Source organism: Athalia rosae, chromosome 1, assembly GCF_917208135.1.
Source record: "Athalia rosae chromosome 1, iyAthRosa1.1, whole genome shotgun sequence".
Classification (NCBI taxonomy): Eukaryota; Metazoa; Arthropoda; class Insecta; order Hymenoptera; family Athaliidae; genus Athalia; species Athalia rosae.
Window position 1 is genome coordinate 10,517,670 of NC_064026.1, and position 15,770 is coordinate 10,533,439.

At 36.3% G+C, this 15,770-nt stretch overlaps 4 protein-coding genes across 6 annotated transcripts; 3 read left to right on the plus strand and 1 right to left on the minus strand.

The window, feature by feature from the left end:
- Window positions 1–6: 6 nt before the first annotated feature.
- Window positions 7–15,593, minus strand: LOC105683631 (phosphatidylinositol 4,5-bisphosphate 3-kinase catalytic subunit delta isoform). Its single transcript, XM_012396373.3, has 12 exons — window positions 14,957–15,593; window positions 9,779–9,929; window positions 9,398–9,626; window positions 9,088–9,317; window positions 5,954–6,388; window positions 5,445–5,875; window positions 5,061–5,354; window positions 4,694–4,972; window positions 4,348–4,608; window positions 3,967–4,281; window positions 3,438–3,894; window positions 7–3,357 (listed from the first exon to the last, which is right to left on the minus strand). The coding sequence occupies exons 1-12, from the start codon at window positions 15,010–15,012 to the stop codon at window positions 3,226–3,228; spliced, it is 3,270 nt and encodes a 1,089-aa protein (XP_012251796.1). The 5' UTR covers window positions 15,013–15,593; the 3' UTR covers window positions 7–3,225.
- On the plus strand, window positions 6,472–9,050 carry LOC125499707 (protein Spindly-like). Its single transcript, XM_048648821.1, has 7 exons — window positions 6,472–6,703; window positions 6,776–7,081; window positions 7,149–7,461; window positions 7,567–7,687; window positions 7,769–8,081; window positions 8,167–8,323; window positions 8,401–9,050. Exons 2-7 carry the CDS (start codon window positions 6,801–6,803, stop codon window positions 8,944–8,946), a joined length of 1,731 nt encoding a protein of 576 aa, XP_048504778.1. The 5' UTR covers window positions 6,472–6,703; window positions 6,776–6,800; the 3' UTR covers window positions 8,947–9,050.
- LOC105683632 (28S rRNA (cytosine-C(5))-methyltransferase) lies at window positions 10,038–14,951 on the plus strand. 3 transcript variants are annotated; one of them, XM_012396376.3, is made up of 7 exons: window positions 10,038–10,721; window positions 10,935–11,192; window positions 11,507–11,774; window positions 12,927–13,183; window positions 13,247–13,362; window positions 13,466–13,638; window positions 13,710–14,951. In XM_012396376.3, exons 2-7 carry the CDS (start codon window positions 11,067–11,069, stop codon window positions 14,699–14,701), a joined length of 1,932 nt encoding a protein of 643 aa, XP_012251799.2. In that variant the 5' UTR covers window positions 10,038–10,721; window positions 10,935–11,066; the 3' UTR covers window positions 14,702–14,951. The 3 variants fall into 3 exon arrangements, with proteins under 3 accessions (XP_012251799.2, XP_048504775.1, XP_048504776.1); XM_048648818.1 differs by having other exon boundaries at window positions 10,038–10,699; XM_048648819.1 differs by having other exon boundaries at window positions 10,038–10,559.
- Window positions 11,301–12,595, plus strand: LOC105683633. Its single transcript, XM_012396377.3, has 2 exons — window positions 11,301–11,318; window positions 11,827–12,595. Exon 2 carries the CDS (start codon window positions 11,895–11,897, stop codon window positions 12,351–12,353), a length of 459 nt encoding a protein of 152 aa, XP_012251800.1. The 5' UTR covers window positions 11,301–11,318; window positions 11,827–11,894; the 3' UTR covers window positions 12,354–12,595.
- Window positions 15,594–15,770: the final 177 nt, after the last annotated feature.

Genomic DNA, 15,770 nt, shown 5'->3' on the forward strand with positions numbered 1-15,770 from the left:
TAAATGCAAGTTTTACTGACAAGGAACTGGGGCCTCCGAGCTCATTATCTTTTATTGGTCTAATCCAATGAATGATGCAAAAAAATTGAAAAATGAACACATGTTGCACTTTGATAAACTCTGAATTTTTTAGATATTGTTATTTGAAGAATTTTACGTGTAGAATTGAATAAAAATGTATTGAATAATCATCGGTAGCTAATTTGGAAAATTCTATTTTCGTTAATTAATCGGATTTGGTAATCAGCGTCTTATTCGAGGTTTAATTTCTATGTTCGACTCAACGCTTGTTTACTCAACATGAATCAACGACAACTTTCAATCGATAATGATATAAATATACATGAGATTTATATTCAAATGAAAGTTTTCATCGGATTCATCCCTCAGACCTACATCTTTAGATAACACTTCTGTGTATATGTACGAAAATCATGTGATAAAGACTACCAATAAAAATGAATCAAAATGATTTGATTCATAAGTGTGATAAATACAATGCCCAAATCATTATTGAACAAGTTTAGCTTACGTTACTACGATTACTGTGGTAAATACTGTCAAGAAATGTCGACGATTTATATCCTTAGTTTCCAGAGCATACGTTAGCCAATCGCATATAAATTGCGTATATCTACCAGTAAAAGTCTTCCGCTGAAAATATCGGTGTCAGATATTACGCATAAAAAGCAAGAATGTGAATAAATCTTGACAGTATTATAACACTTAACATATCAATAAATAAATCTAATTGTATACGTTTGTATTTAGGATTTAATAATAATTGCATTGTGCTTGGTTGCATTGCGACCAAAGCTAGTTATCCCATTCCTAGTCTTATAATAATAATTGTTTCAATTTTGTTACATTACAGAGCCAATGCACGTATCTATGGCAATTGGGCAAAGAAAGAAAAAAGGAAAAGAAAACTATTCATTTCATTTCTAATTCTATGATAATTAAATATTCTAATTGCTACAGTCATTTTTCAGTAAGTCACCCGAATTCACCATCCTTAAATTGTAAACAGATTTAATCAGCCGATTTATTTCAGCGCCCCTACATCAGTTAAAGATATGGGCAAGTATAACAAAAAAATTTTTATTATCTATAAATCAATAGGAGTTAACCACAGCATCAGTTGGCTCTTAACAATAATCGGACACAAAATGTTCTGCATTTTTTTTTCTTTTAATTATAACGGCGCACATCAGCTATTGATGAATTATGTAATTACGATTTAATGAAAGTTCTGGATCCGAACCTACCGCAACTATAAAGGCTAAACATTTTAAATTCATCAATACTTATGACCAAAATGATATGAATCGCCAAGTTCGCATATTCAGCACTGATAATGTTCACATGAATGGTATTGTTCCAAAAGATTCTGATTTCATGAATTGAATTTTGAATCTAAACTGATTGGTATCCGGTCTCACTTGTAATCTTCGTTCATTACTTCTATCTTGGTGAGATCATATATCATAGTATCTTTCTCTCTTTCTATTCTTCAAGCTGATACGTTGAGAAATTATTAACCAGGAATTTCCAAAATAGAAACAAGAAAATATCATCAAGTTGGAAGTCTAGTGTCACAAAATAATGTAACATATTTGCACCTGCCATTCTGCAGTCTCTTATTACTCCTGTGCCTATTCGAATTATACCACAGTAGCAATGGTATGAAATATCGCTAGAACGGATTGTACTACCACAAATAAATTACCTAATTAAAAATGTGAATCTATTTGATATCCGATAGATTAATAATATACCGTTGTTTAACATGTATTATGCTTATGATTTAAACGTCTAGTTGACACATTATTGATTGTACAAATCTCTGATTAACTATTTTTATGTGCATTAGCAAATAAAGGGCGATTCATTTGAACCATTCTATATTGAATTTATCTAATTAGGGCTTCGGCCGTCCCAGAGCAACGACTAATAAACATGTTGATATTTAACTAGCCATTTATTTACCAGCATTGAAGAGAAACAAGAGAAAAGATGAGAATTCTTACTGCTAGGAAATTGTCTATTAGCTCACACCAGAAAAAAAAGAAATGGAAGGAAAAAAATTTCAACACACGGATGTTAACGCTTTATAATTTTATCACATTCTATCTAACGCAAATATACCTGGTAAAATCTACTGCAATCGAAATTCCGAACATAGAATGGTTAAAATTTTGCTAATGAGAATAATAGTTACATCTAGGCTTGAATACCTGACGCCAATTAAGTGTTCAATGCACAAAACTCAACGTGCTTTAGTAAATGAGTACATATTGCTTTGGGTATCACATTGCCACTCGTGACTGTTTATAAAACACCTATTTTTGATGTGATTCTAACTAAAGAAATGAGTCACTATTAAAAGCCAAATAGCTCATAACCAAAATGATAAGGATTTCATTTATTGTTTACATAGTATAACAAGAATTTGAATATGAAAAAAAACATACGAATTTGACACATCAATTTATTGTTTCCCTGTTATTTTCATCAGCTATACCTATTTATAATTATAAACTATAATATATGCATATACTTTTATCTACATATACATTGGACCATAGAGTAGCCAATCTACTTACATGGTATAGGTACTCAATGGCCAAATGCAAGACCCAGCTTTCAATTCACAGTTAATGTACAAAAGCAAAACGATTAGTTCTGGGGTCTTCTGGTAATAATTGATAAGCTTGCATAAATTTAGCTAAACGAACTAACCAGTTTTGGTAAAGATGCGTCATGAACTTCGATGCCTTATACCTTTTTGAACACAATAGAAAAATACAGCGAAAAACAAGCCATACATTGTGTTTATTCAGATTCACTATCTATCATCGTGATAGTCTGTACCATTTGTCGGGGATTATGGCAATTATTTGAGCACATAACGCTACTGTCTCATCAATCGTACAGATCTTAAGCAGTGTTACACATGCACAAAGGAATGGGGTATCAGAATTCAGCTATCCCAGCTTATCCTTGGCCCTCGAGATGTGAACGAAATAGCTATGATTTATACATTCGTAACTAGACGATGATCGCATACGTATTTACTTCAGTACATAGATCTACCGTAAACTTTTCATAAAGCCGGGCCTATGAGATCTTTCGTGAATAAAATATTGTCCATAATATTTAATCTATTGAACAGCTTAAGATTAGAATGAGACAGTCTTACCTAGTAACGAAATGAGAAAAGGTTCATGTCGTTTTGTTGTTCTTGGCCATATTGTGGGAAGCCCAGTTCAACGAAGTTTTCCAGGAATTGCACAATGCCTCGTCAAATTTACTACGAAAATGCATCAGTGCTTCATTTTCAGACATTTCTAACACCTGTAATAATAAGAAAAAAACAAAACAAAGAATGCATCACTGAAATCCTAGGAAACCTGTAACTACAATTGTATACTTACTAGGGTGTCTCTCAGATAATTAAGATCTTTTTCCGACGAGAGTTCCGGTAGGCCAGTCGAGATCATCATTGCGAATAGCGATAGAATAAGACCACCGTGCCTCCTTAATACAAGGAAGGCTTGTTCGCAATATTTTTGAAACCGTTGAAACTCAACCGCCTGACCTTTTTTACCTTTGTTTATTACATGGACAAAATCATTTGTGAGAACAAAAGGCACTCTTTCTCTTCTGAAGCCAAACTTTTCTTTAAAATGACCTAAAATGTGGCCAAAATCAATGTGGAATAGTTGACCAGTCTTCTTCACCATTATATTGTCTGAATGACGATCAGCGATTCCTAACACGTAAGTTGCAACACAATAACCTGCGCAACTGAGTGTGAATTCTTCTATTGCTTTATATAATGCAGCTTCAGATTGGTTGTGATCTTTCAACCATGCAAGCAGGGAACCTCTCCTAAAAGGGATTATATGGAATGAAATTCGGAACTAAAAATATGAAAAAATTAAACACAAAAGAGTTGTGTACCTGAAAGCCGAAGTAGCAGAAAACATTCCTTTTTCTTTTTGGATATTGGCAATAGTTTCTGCATTGAGAACAACTTCTATCATTCCTACTCTGTGTTCGGTAGATATGCAACCATAAGGATTCATACGTAAATCCAAACCCTCATTTTTCCATAGCTTATCCATTATACGAAGCATTTGTAGTGTCAACATGTCTTGTCTCAGGTCATCTCCATGCTTTAAGATTAGGTAAATGTCATCTCCGTATGGATCTGCATTTTCGAAAACAAGCCAGAGGGGACGCATTTTGCTATCCATAACTCTGCATTTTTCCATTCTGGAATAAAGTGGGGATATTAAGTTCTGATTAATGAAAGAGCAAAGGTTTAGTTGGTATCCTTACTTTACGTATTTCCATCTATAGCTCGGATCAAGAGGATTTAATATGTTAGAAACTGCTTCTCGACAGTGTGGTTCTTGGAGAAATTCTTGCAACGCGGCTTTGCGATCCTTCTTTTGCCGCACGAACTCCGAAGTCGATCTTAATTTATCAAGGCATTCCATTTGTTTGACGAGTGCCCGCATGTGTTCTTGACTCCCTCGGCAATAAGCTTCTAATATCAGTCCAAAACGTACAGACACAGAACCTACTTGCATTTCAGATCTGTAAGCCAAGATAAACAGCAAAGTTTAAAGTCTTGTACATTCAGGTATCTCGATCTTTTGGTTAAAGAGTTGCACTCATGTACCGCAAATGCCAGAACAGATAGTGTCCAATTCTCTGATTGTTCAGTGCTCTCCTGAGCAAGAATTCTGTTAGTTCACACGAGAGGTAGTTCTCATGCTTGAGAGCTTGTACAAGTTGTAATAGATAGAGACTCAAGTCTTCGTCACTAACATCCATCAAGCAACGAACTGCAAAACTTCGAACTGTTTGATCAGCGTAAGCATAATCCAGCAATTCCAATGCTTTTTCAACAGGCAATTTTGGCCATTGCTGAACTAATGCCGTTGCTTCAGCGACTTCCCTAACAAAATAAATCAAATGAAAGTATTTAAAAGTATTTACGACTTAAACGGAATGATCAATTCAAAATTCAATCATATTAAGCTCACCTATGATCATTCCACTCTACACAATGCAAGAGCTTGGTCAAAAGGGTGGGTATTTTTTGTAGACAGTGATACCTCAGAGTCCACATAGTCTTCCTCTCCTGTTCATGAAGTTCGTGCAGGGGATCGCTATCTGCTAAAGTTCTCAATTGTTCTAATTGTTGAGACTTACTACTATCCAAATCCTGATACAGTTCTTCTTCATATGTAGATTCTCCTCCAGCTTTACGCAAACTTGTTGCGTATTCCACTACCTTTTCTAATGAAGGGTAAAGCACAGATTTGTCTCTACCATAACTGAAATAACAGAATTAAAGGCTTAAGCAAAACCAGAATTTATAAAAATTTACTCAATTAATCTGATTTATCATTAAATTCTTAACTTACTTTGGAAAGGTGAGCATAAGTGCAGCAGCATGATCTATATGGGGATTAGAAACTACGGTTCCAAGGGGATGAAGTAAATCCTCATTTTGCATGTCTTCGGCATAGGTCCACGTGTATAGCGTCATGGCGCCAGTTTTCAGTTGCGACTTAAAATCGTATATCGTTGTGTTAGCCCAACATAAAGGATTTATGTAATACTCTTGCTTTGAGTCCTTAACTAGCCTTCGGCTTTTCAGTCCTCGGGCAGTTTTGCTAATCTCATACAGAACGAAGCATAGTCTAGACATCCGAGGTATATCTCTAACTTTGATATCAAATTTCAGAGTTTCCTCCCATTTGCAGCTTCCCTCACTTGTAACAACATGCTCACTAGTCTTCTGACTTTCACACAGTGATTTTCCACCGTGAAACAAGCCAGCTTGCACTCCGATCTGATAATAAGAGAGAAGAATATCAGTTGCATACTTCATCGTAGTGAAGGTATACCAAAATCTAGCTTAGTAAATTACCTCAACAGTACGGAGGGCGGCATCTGAATTCAGTCGTGATATGCCGTTTACATTAAACACAAATGGTTCATCTAATTTCCACGCAGAGATATGCTTTCCTTTTTTTCTAAGAGTGAGTGTGGAAAATGATGGCCTTGGACGTTTCAGGCTATCGATCTCGGGAATTTCATACATATCATCAGGCTCTATAGGTAGATTAGCTACACTGAGTGTTACAAGAGTCGGCGTAATATCACGTGCCAAGCAATCCTGAATATAGAAGAACTGTATAAGCGGGTAATCTCCGATCAGGTACTCTTCTTGACCGCAAACTTTTAGTATAAAGTCAGATGGTCTTTCGTCGCGAGAATTTAAATTTATCGCCTTCTTATTCAATATCTGCCTTAGAAGTTGGTGCGGTGTCATGTTGTGCGGTATTTGAAACGTAAACGCAGTCTGAAATAAAGGATGAAATTAAATTTAATTTCGTTTCCAGATCTCAATACATATACAATCTATGATACCGAGTCGATGAAGAGCTTAATTTCATTGAGTTGTTCGATTGAAATCTAACAATGAGTGAGAAGCAATTTTCCCCTTGCACCTAAGAACCGAACCCATAATTTTCTTTTTTACCGACGATACAGCTGACGCCTTGAGATTGCGAAGGCAAAAATCGTAAACAAAAGTTTGAATTCCAACGAACGCTATTGTCATAATTGCAAAATACTGAAAAATTCTATTATACCTGTGTTGGAAAAACCCTATCAAGTGAATATCTAGATTATTATAGCTAGAGTTTTATGATTAACAAAATTTCATAGATCCTTTCAAAAATTATAGAACAATTGTACAGCATAACCTAAAAATGTCAGAAGTTATGAACTGCAACTGTGCTGGCAAAAATCAGTGTAAAGACAACAAAACAGAGGAGGAATTACTCGATGAAATCAAAGAAGCCAATATTAAGTTTAACGAGAAAGTAATTGAGAATGATAACTACCAACAAGAGATACATGAACTACGTCACAAGCTAAAAGCTTGTATCGCAACACAGGCAGAACTTTCCGAAGCTAACGAGTTAATGGAAGATAATTACAACAAAGAAAAAGTGTTGAGAGAAAAAAAAATAAACAATCTAACAGAAAAGTATACACATCAATCAAGCACTTAATAATCATTTGGTTGAGAATTCAAACATTTGCCATTCTTTCAGATTTGCTATGGAGAAAAAAGGATATGAAGAACAGATCTTGGCAATGGAGTTAGAACTAACTTGTATACAAAAGAGTAATGCAGAGTTGAGAGAAACACTGACAGTAACAGAAAAACTTGTCAAGGCATCAACAACTAATGATCCAACAAAAGATCAGGAGATGTTAAATTTGAAAGAGAAAATCATAAGTCTGAATGCAGAATTGGAGCAACAGTTTATTTCTGGAAGAGAATTATTAGTGAAGCAACAACATATGGAGGAAACCATCAATACTCTTCAAAAAAATTATAATGAGGTTCAAGATATATTGGAGGTACTTAGTAGCAGATCTTCCTGCATTTAAAATGGAACTTTGAATATCTCGTGCAGCGATTTCAATTGTATGAATATTTATATTGATACAAGACTTCTTTGATAGGCAAAAAAAGCTGATTTGGCATCCCTGACTGAAGTCTTGCGAACTACAAGAGATGAGCTCATCATCTGCCGATCTGAACTTGAGTCACTGAGGACGGTGCCTGCTAGTGTTTCTGTTAAGGGTACAAAATGCACACTTGACAGGAATAAATGATCGTGTTGATTGCATCTCAGTTAACGGTTTGTGCATATTATTCCAACAGGTAATTCACTGTTTGCTGAAGTAGAAGATAGTCGGCGAGACTTGCTTCACGATATGACTATCTTGAGAAAAAAATATATACACATGAAACAGACATATGGAGCAAAAGAGGACGAGATCAAAGTATTGAAGGCTGAAAGGGCAACATTGCTCAGAAAATGGGAATATGAGAATGAGCAAACAGTTGATCATGGTGCTCAATTGATGAACACATATAAAATGAGAATATCAGAGCTGGAGAACAAATTGAAAATTACAGAGAAACAATTGAAATCGATGGACCACAACAACGTACCAACTAGCAATAGCTTTAGGTAAAACAAAGCTCAATTTTCAAAATTTTTTTAGTTGTTCACGATGAGTTGATCTGCTATATTGTCCTTAATATTTTCTATTCAGCTACTTGCAATCGCTTTTAACAACTAAGAAAAAAGAGGTGGAAGAGCTGCTGAACAAATTGGAGGAGCGTTCAACTCAAAAAATTTTGGATGAAGAAATTAAATATGAAACTGAAAAAGAATTGAGAAAATGGAGGTACAAGGCCATGTCTTACAAGGTACATTGAAAAGAATTAATCATATTAATACATCTAAAGAGTTTTAGGTAATCTAATAACTACTTCAAACCTTACAGGCCCAGTTGCTGGCAACAAAAACTGAAACGAAATGTGAAGCACCAAAGGAAATTGAACTGGACTGCAGCACTGCCGATGCTGATCTTTCAAGTAACATGGACCTGACTGTTTGCCAATCAACTGAAATTATGACACCTAGTTTGCCAGCGATACCACTCAAGAAGACCGCAGATGAATTAGTACAAGTCCTACAAGGCTCAGGGCACGAGCAGAATATGGAAGATCATAAAAATATCATCGGTGGCTTTGATGACTCTAAAGATCTACCACAGAATCTAATCTTTGGGCAATCAAGTACTGATTTTAAGTACCAATCAAATAAAGAAAACATCACGGGCCCTTCTGGTGCAAATGACAGCAACCTAAAGTCTGCTCTTCCAACATCAGGGACCAAAAATTTAAGCCCAAAGAATCGGGATAAGACTAAGAAAACATTAAGATTCACAAGTGATACTGTGGATCCTCAAACCAGCAAATTAGTGAGGCAGAAGGCTGAGAAAAAATCATATCCTGTCGTTTTTATTTCAAACCAATTGGACCAATGATATCCCATGAAACAGGTGATTTTTATGACTAATCATTATATTTTTAAGAATTTTGTACTGCGAAAATTGGGTGAACCAACATTGATAATAAAGCAACATTCCATCAAAAAATGTCTAATGAAATTAATGAATATTACTTACCTCTGTGTTCTCAAACTTTGTGACGAGCACGATATTTCCATCCTTTAGTCGAGTTTCAATATTCTTAGGTATAACGAGTGGAGGTGCTAGTCGTGGAGGGAATTGGTAGCAAACTTTTTCCTCCCACGATTTCTTTTGTCTACTTTGTGCTATTTCTTCTCCCAGGAGTCGCATTTTCCACCGAAAGTCATTCACCTCTGAGTTTTTGAGTGCTACGAATTCGTGCAATCCTGAGAGCCATGAAAAAATGTGTTGAAATAAACAGATTTCTAGTAAGTTTTTGTAACCAAGGATTGTGTGTTTTCAATACCTTTCCCAATGAGATGACTTATTTGATTATCTAATATTTTATCCCCCTTTTCTCCTTCACGTTCAATTACTTTTAAAACCGAACAGAAGGGTCTGATATCACAAAGACGTCTATTTTCATCTCTTAATTCCTCGGCCTCAGCCATGGAATTAATACATGAAAATACATAGGAATTTGCATCTCGCAAAGTCCCATGCAATGGATATTTGCTTGCTTCATCCCACAAGTCCTAAAAACAGAAAATATTATCACCTTTGAAAAAAGATTCATCAAATGTGCTGGTCCGTAAACTTTGAGACTTGTCAACAACAAACAAGCTGGGAATTTGACCCTCCATGCAAAATATTTATCAAATTGTTTGTTTGTTGTACAGATACAAACCTCCTTGATCTCCGTTAACGTGGCGTTCCGATTTGTTTCCAGAGGTATAAGAACCCCATTTGGCATCAGGCATGTGAGCTCAACAACCTCAGTGGGTGTTTTAGCCCAGTAATTATAGGTGTAAGTGCTTGGTATGTGAACCATGGTGTAGCTGTTGTCGCGAAATTAGATAATAAACATCAGAATTACAAATTAGGTCTTTTGATTATCCCCGAATGATGATAAAGCGTTCAAACATTTCAGCGATGTGATTTGTTTTTTTTCTATTAAATTTACTTTTGAAATGTTATGATCGTGACATAGTTTTTAGCCATTGTGCAGTTGTGAAAACACGAACAACAGGCTAGTGTCACTACATTTTTCACTGTTTTCACATCGCCGTTTAGACGAATTTAGACACACTTCTACAATTTTCTAATATCTCGAGTTAAATATAACCGTTTGAACAATGTGTCGCTAATAATAAGGCAAAATAATACACAACAACAACAACAGAGAAATGCAAATAACGATCACTCCACGCAATAACAACACCATCGGCCATTATTCATTTTGCTCGACGACTGACGGGAACCCGCCACGGTTACCAGTTGCGTTTACGTTTACGTTTGCGTTCACAACTCACGACTCACGCGAAGTACCACGATTCACGCTATGTTTACTTTGATTTTGGTTGCCCCGCGATGGTCCGATCATTATACTCTTTTGAATGGTCCAATTTTTTGGTATATCACTCGTGTCTGCTTGTACAGAACATACGGGGAGTCTTCTAACTCTAATGGTAAACCAATTCGTCATCGAAAATCGTACGTCTCATATTCTGATAAATTCGTCTACGAACCACACAAGCTCATCCGAAATTGGAGTCCAAATTGCATGACAGCTATATTTTTTATTATGGTGGGAAGTTGGATTGACCAGGTAGCTCGAATCGTTGACATGGGTACGATATACTCTAAGGATGACCCTACCCTCTACCTTGTTGACGATTCATTCATTTTCCCTGTATTCTATTGTTGGTAATATCGCCCAGCTTTACCCCCTCTATTTACGCCACACACTTGACGCAACTGCACGCATGTTCGGTTTCCTGCAACAGCCTGCAACGCTTCTACTCTGCTCTAGTGGTTCTAATATCAGTCTATCTGGATTCTAGTTTTGCTGATGCCCATGCGCCTGATGGGTCCGATGACGACGCCCTGTGATGCGATTTCCTAACCAATAGTTTGTAGCAAACAAGCAATTGATCATCTTGAATTATTATTCCATTATTTTGGAATGCAATAACATGTCCACTGTTTTTGAGCACTCAATTAAAGTACCGAGACTCTACAAAACAGTCGCTAAAATCATTCAAACTGTTCGTGAAGACGGGGCGAGCCTGAAACAGTTAGTTTATCTCCGAAAACATCCAGTGAGTATTTCATAGTCACCGCGTGGTTTACAAAGAGGAGTGACACACCTTACACTTATCGTATCAGATACCTATAAAGCTTTTTTGAATTTCTTCATTGTTACATCTCTAAATCATCACTAACAGGTCATTCAAAGTTTGGATAGTTTTCTACATGTATAGACTTTGTTTTAAGTTTGCATAACCAAAATGAATGGTATAGAAATGTTATTAGTTGACAAAATAGAGCCAAATATTTGTGTCATTCGATGCTTCGGTAAAAGCCCTGTGACTGTGTACGTGGTATCATTTCAACATATTGCTTTGACATGCAGAATATCAAGGCATTGTATGCTTTGGCGTTAACAAGTCTTCAACATGGTTCTCAATTGGATCAGCTCATCCGACGAACGAAAATACTCACTAACGAACCACGACTGGATCCATGGCTAGCCAGGGTTCTGATAACTGAATTATTATGGGGAAAAAAACACTTGAACAATGACTCCAAACCTGTACAAACTATTCTTTCATATGAGAAACAGCTAAAAGAAGAACTAAGAAATACTACAGCGTTTGAAATCCCAGAAAACAAATTAAAAGGTAATTAATATTATGCTGAGATTGTTTTAATTCTTGCATGTTGTTTTTACAGAGTGAAGAGTTGAATAAGCTCATTAAACACTTTTGGTAACTATATAAAAGTACTACCATCTCATTTTGATGGTTTTAATCATCCGCAACAACAGAATACAGTCAAGGAGACATTCTAAGATAAAACATCTGTGGTCGTGCGTGGTGAATGATACGAAACAGGGCAACGTGGAGCACGTACAAAAATCAGACACCTTATTCATGAACAACATGGCGGAAGAGCCAAGCGAAAATATGCGTCAAGTCAAAGTTATGGGTTTATTATTCCTCTACAGTGCAGCAATGTTCACACTGCCATTTGCAGCATTCTTTGGAGCGCAACATGTAATGCGAAAGGAATTTCAAACCGATCACTTTACTACAAGCTGTGTTTCCGTCTTATCAGCTGTGATAACAGTGAATTTGATTATTGCTAGTTACGCGTACCGGGCTTACTATGAACCTGATGATCCCATTAAATCTGACGACCAAATAGTGGTCGATGATAGACCAAAATCCATAAACGACCTCAATACAAAAGAAGACTGAGGGGACTATCTTCTGAGATTCAATAGAGAAGTTAATTCCAATATAGCTAGCAATTTTAACTTTTGTAATGAAAAGTATTTTGTAATTCGTCGCTGCTCTTTGTACTAAAAATAGACAAAGGTATGATGTACATACACATACGCCTATTTCTGAAACAAAACAAACGTTTCTAGTCGTACAGATTCAGTTTCTGGCTACAAGTGTATATGTTGTTAAAATAAACAGTCTAATATTATTACCGATCTCTTGAATTTCATTCCAATGGTACTTGATACAAGCCTATCATATTTCAAATCCTGGGCCTTTAAAAAAATCGAGCACTGGATCCAATTAATTACCTAATAAGTTTTTTTTACAACTGCTGATCAGGAGAAATGTGCTTGTGCCTAAAATTATTCAGATTTCGAACAAGTCGATCATCACTGATTATATTCCAAGTTCATCTACCCCTTATTATATAAATCTCGTATTTCTCAGCTAGAAGTCTTGATCGATTACCGACCATGAACTATTTTTCACCAATGATAATGAGAGATTGGATCAGGAATCTCAGTTCTGGCTTCTGATTTTCAGTTGAAAAGCCGAGGTATGTTAGAGTTAACACACTATCCATGTCTGTGGATGAGGCAATCGAATCCTTCAGACAAGAAGGTTGGCGACCATTGTACAGAAGTAAAGACTATCCCACGTTCATCGAGGCTGTATCAAACCTTTCTGGCATGGCTTTTATCCAGGATATCCATATACCAGAGTTACTTGTCTTTCCTCCTAAAACTCAATTCTATGATCATCCTGGCTACACCAGTGGATCTATAATTCTACAAGACAAGGTTTGGATCATTTGACCAAATGATTTCTTGCAAACATCATCTATCGGCTAATTTTTGTTACAGGCAAGCTGTCTGCCAGCATATTTACTGAATCCACAACCTGGTTCTACTGTTCTTGATATGTGCGCTGCCCCGGGCATGAAGACCTCACATCTGGCTGCAATGCTACAGAATGAAGGGTAATACAACCAGATTTTTTCAAATTTTCACAACAGTTCCGCAGCTCGGTCTATATTTATTTAGAATATCTAACAGAATAAATATTCGTTGTATTCGTTACAGCAAAGTCTATGCTGTGGAAGTCGATAAACGAAGGTATGAAACCCTTTGCAGTATAGTTGAAACAACAAATTCTTATTGTGTGGAGACCATCAATGCAGATGTCCTAACTCTCAATGAGAACCAATGCCCTGATGTGGAGTATATTCTAGTCGATCCAAGTTGCTCTGGATCAGGTGAACTATTAATATTTTTACCTCGTATCAAAGTGATGTTTACAGATCATAAACGGTTCCGTTCTTTTAAGGTATGGTGGATAGACAAGACATCGACTTTGCCAACGAAAAATGTGCTCCTGGCAGATTACGAAACTTACAATCATTCCAAGTATTAATTCTTCGCCACGCTCTTCTTCATTTTTCGAAAGCCAAACGAATTGTCTATTCTACATGTTCCATATACCCTGAAGAAAATGAACAAGTTGTGGATGATGTGCTCTCGCAAATCGAGAACGCATATAGATTGATTCCAGCCAGAACTCTCATGGACGATAATTGGTCGAATTACAGTTCAATGGAATTTAATTGTAAGGACAATTGCTTGTACGCGAAATCCGAAACAGACTTGAGCAACGGTTTTTTTGTAGCTGTATTTGAAAGGAATTTCGACGTGCCTTTACCAGAAATAAAACGTAGGCCAAAGAAAAGTGAAACTGCTGATGACGACAATAAAAAGGAAACTGACCCCGTTCTAGCCGAAAATTGCGAAGCAGAAGAAGAACGGGTTCCATCTTCCAAAAAGAATAAGAAAAAAAAGAAAGAAACTATCGTGATGAATGATTTCAACGGTGAAGAGAATAAAAATGTAAAGCTCAAAAGTGATGAAGAGATAATAGATGACCGAGATAAACCAACGAAAAAAGTTAAACGTAGCAAGAAGATTGCAGATAACAGGGAAAATGAGCATGCGGAAAATTCCGAGATTAACTGCGGTGAAGAAATTCCAAGTAAAGAACAAAAAAAAACAAGCCGGAAGCGCACACTTGATGGCGAGCGAGTTGAAGTAGCTGAAAATAATGATCTGCAGGAAATGACCGAGATTAAAATTAAGAAAAAGAAAAAGAAATGCAAAAAATCACGATCGGATGTCAAGGATTCTGATTCGGAAAGAGTCATAGAAGTAGAAACCGAAAATTCTCTTTCAAAAAAGAAAGCTAATAAATCGAAGAAACATGAACATCTACTCGAAAGCGTAAAAGCTGAGGTAGGTCATGGGAAAAAGCAAAAAAAAATCTCATGAGAAAGTTACGGATGAGCTTTCTTTTCCGATAAAAAATATGAAGGACGTCGCCGCAATTTCTTCTAAAAAAAAAACCGCGAGAACAGAGCCCAGATCGTGGAGGATCGTTATTTCGATCACTAAATTGAAGTTATTTATGAATGTATTTTTTCAGAAGTAGAAATGTTTTAAAACGTGAAACCTATAATTTTCTTGTTCATTCTAAATTTCCATTTTTTAATAAATACTATGATTGTTGTGACTATAAAAAGTTACCTGAAATTGACCGCCTCCATTTTTAGGTACCTTTTGCTGCTGGCAAACGTCGCCATGGTTTAGCTTTTTTATGACTTGAACTTGTTAATTAGTTTCTCAAACTAACTCGGATTCTGAATTGAGTTTCGATCAAACAGTATTCTTTCATTGTACACAGAATCTCGCCTTTTATTTATTATAATCAAGACCGCTAGATCATCTACGTTTCAGCGACCATCGAGAGACATCCTTTGATTTCCAGCTTCTTTTTCACTCACGACAATCAATTATTGGCTCAAATATAATCGCGCACAGTGATAGATCTTACTCTACATTGACGCGCTTATAATATCGTAATAAACTAACATTTCTGCTCTGGGATATTTGCGGCTTAGTGTTGCCCGGTGTCGCGGTTCCCTGCGCGGTTGTCGATGTATCACTGACTACCATATATTTTTCCTTCTTCTCCGAATGGGGGAATATTTTGAACATCCAGGATAACAGTTCGGAAATATCCATTGCTACGTTTTCCTTACTTTAAATTTTTAGCACAGAAATACTTCAGGTATATACCTATGTGGCTATGTAGATATATGATTCCTCAACACGTGTACGTTCACCGCGCAAGCCTTTCAAACTACCTCAGTTCCGATACAGTCGAGTTGCATCGCGTTATTGCACGACGAATGCCCATGTATCAATTTATAGTATCTATAATAACCATTATGAAATATAGAATGACTAATGAACTGTACAGGACTTCTGCAGTGCATTTTTCCTTGTTAGATATGAAATAAGCACTGCGGTCTATTGAAGTCAGAGCGGTAGCAAACGC

Bases quoted from the DNA above. Each gene is read 5' to 3' on its own strand.
- LOC125499707 (XM_048648821.1), top strand. From the start codon at position 6,801: ATGTCAGAAGTTATGAACTGCAACTGTGCTGGCAAAAATCAGTGTAAA. The intron at 7,462-7,566 runs GTACTTAGTAGC...CTTCTTTGATAG, and splicing joins AGGTTCAAGATATATTGGAG to GCAAAAAAAGCTGATTTGGC. The intron at 8,324-8,400 runs GTACATTGAAAA...CAAACCTTACAG, and splicing joins ACAAGGCCATGTCTTACAAG to GCCCAGTTGCTGGCAACAAA.
- LOC105683632 (XM_012396376.3), top strand. From the start codon at position 11,067: ATGTCCACTGTTTTTGAGCACTCAATTAAAGTACCGAGACTCTACAAA. The intron at 11,775-12,926 runs GTAATTAATATT...TCTGATTTTCAG, and splicing joins CCCAGAAAACAAATTAAAAG to TTGAAAAGCCGAGGTATGTT. The intron at 13,363-13,465 runs GTAATACAACCA...TATTCGTTACAG, and splicing joins GCAATGCTACAGAATGAAGG to CAAAGTCTATGCTGTGGAAG.
- LOC105683633 (XM_012396377.3), top strand. From the start codon at position 11,895: ATGGTTTTAATCATCCGCAACAACAGAATACAGTCAAGGAGACATTCT.
- LOC105683631 (XM_012396373.3), bottom strand. From the start codon at position 15,012: ATGGCGACGTTTGCCAGCAGCAAAAGGTACCTAAAAATGGAGGCGGTC. The intron at 4,282-4,347 runs GTAAGGATACCA...ACTTTATTCCAG, and splicing joins TATAGATGGAAATACGTAAA to AATGGAAAAATGCAGAGTTA. The intron at 3,358-3,437 runs GTAAGTATACAA...TTATTATTACAG, and splicing joins ATTATCTGAGAGACACCCTA to GTGTTAGAAATGTCTGAAAA.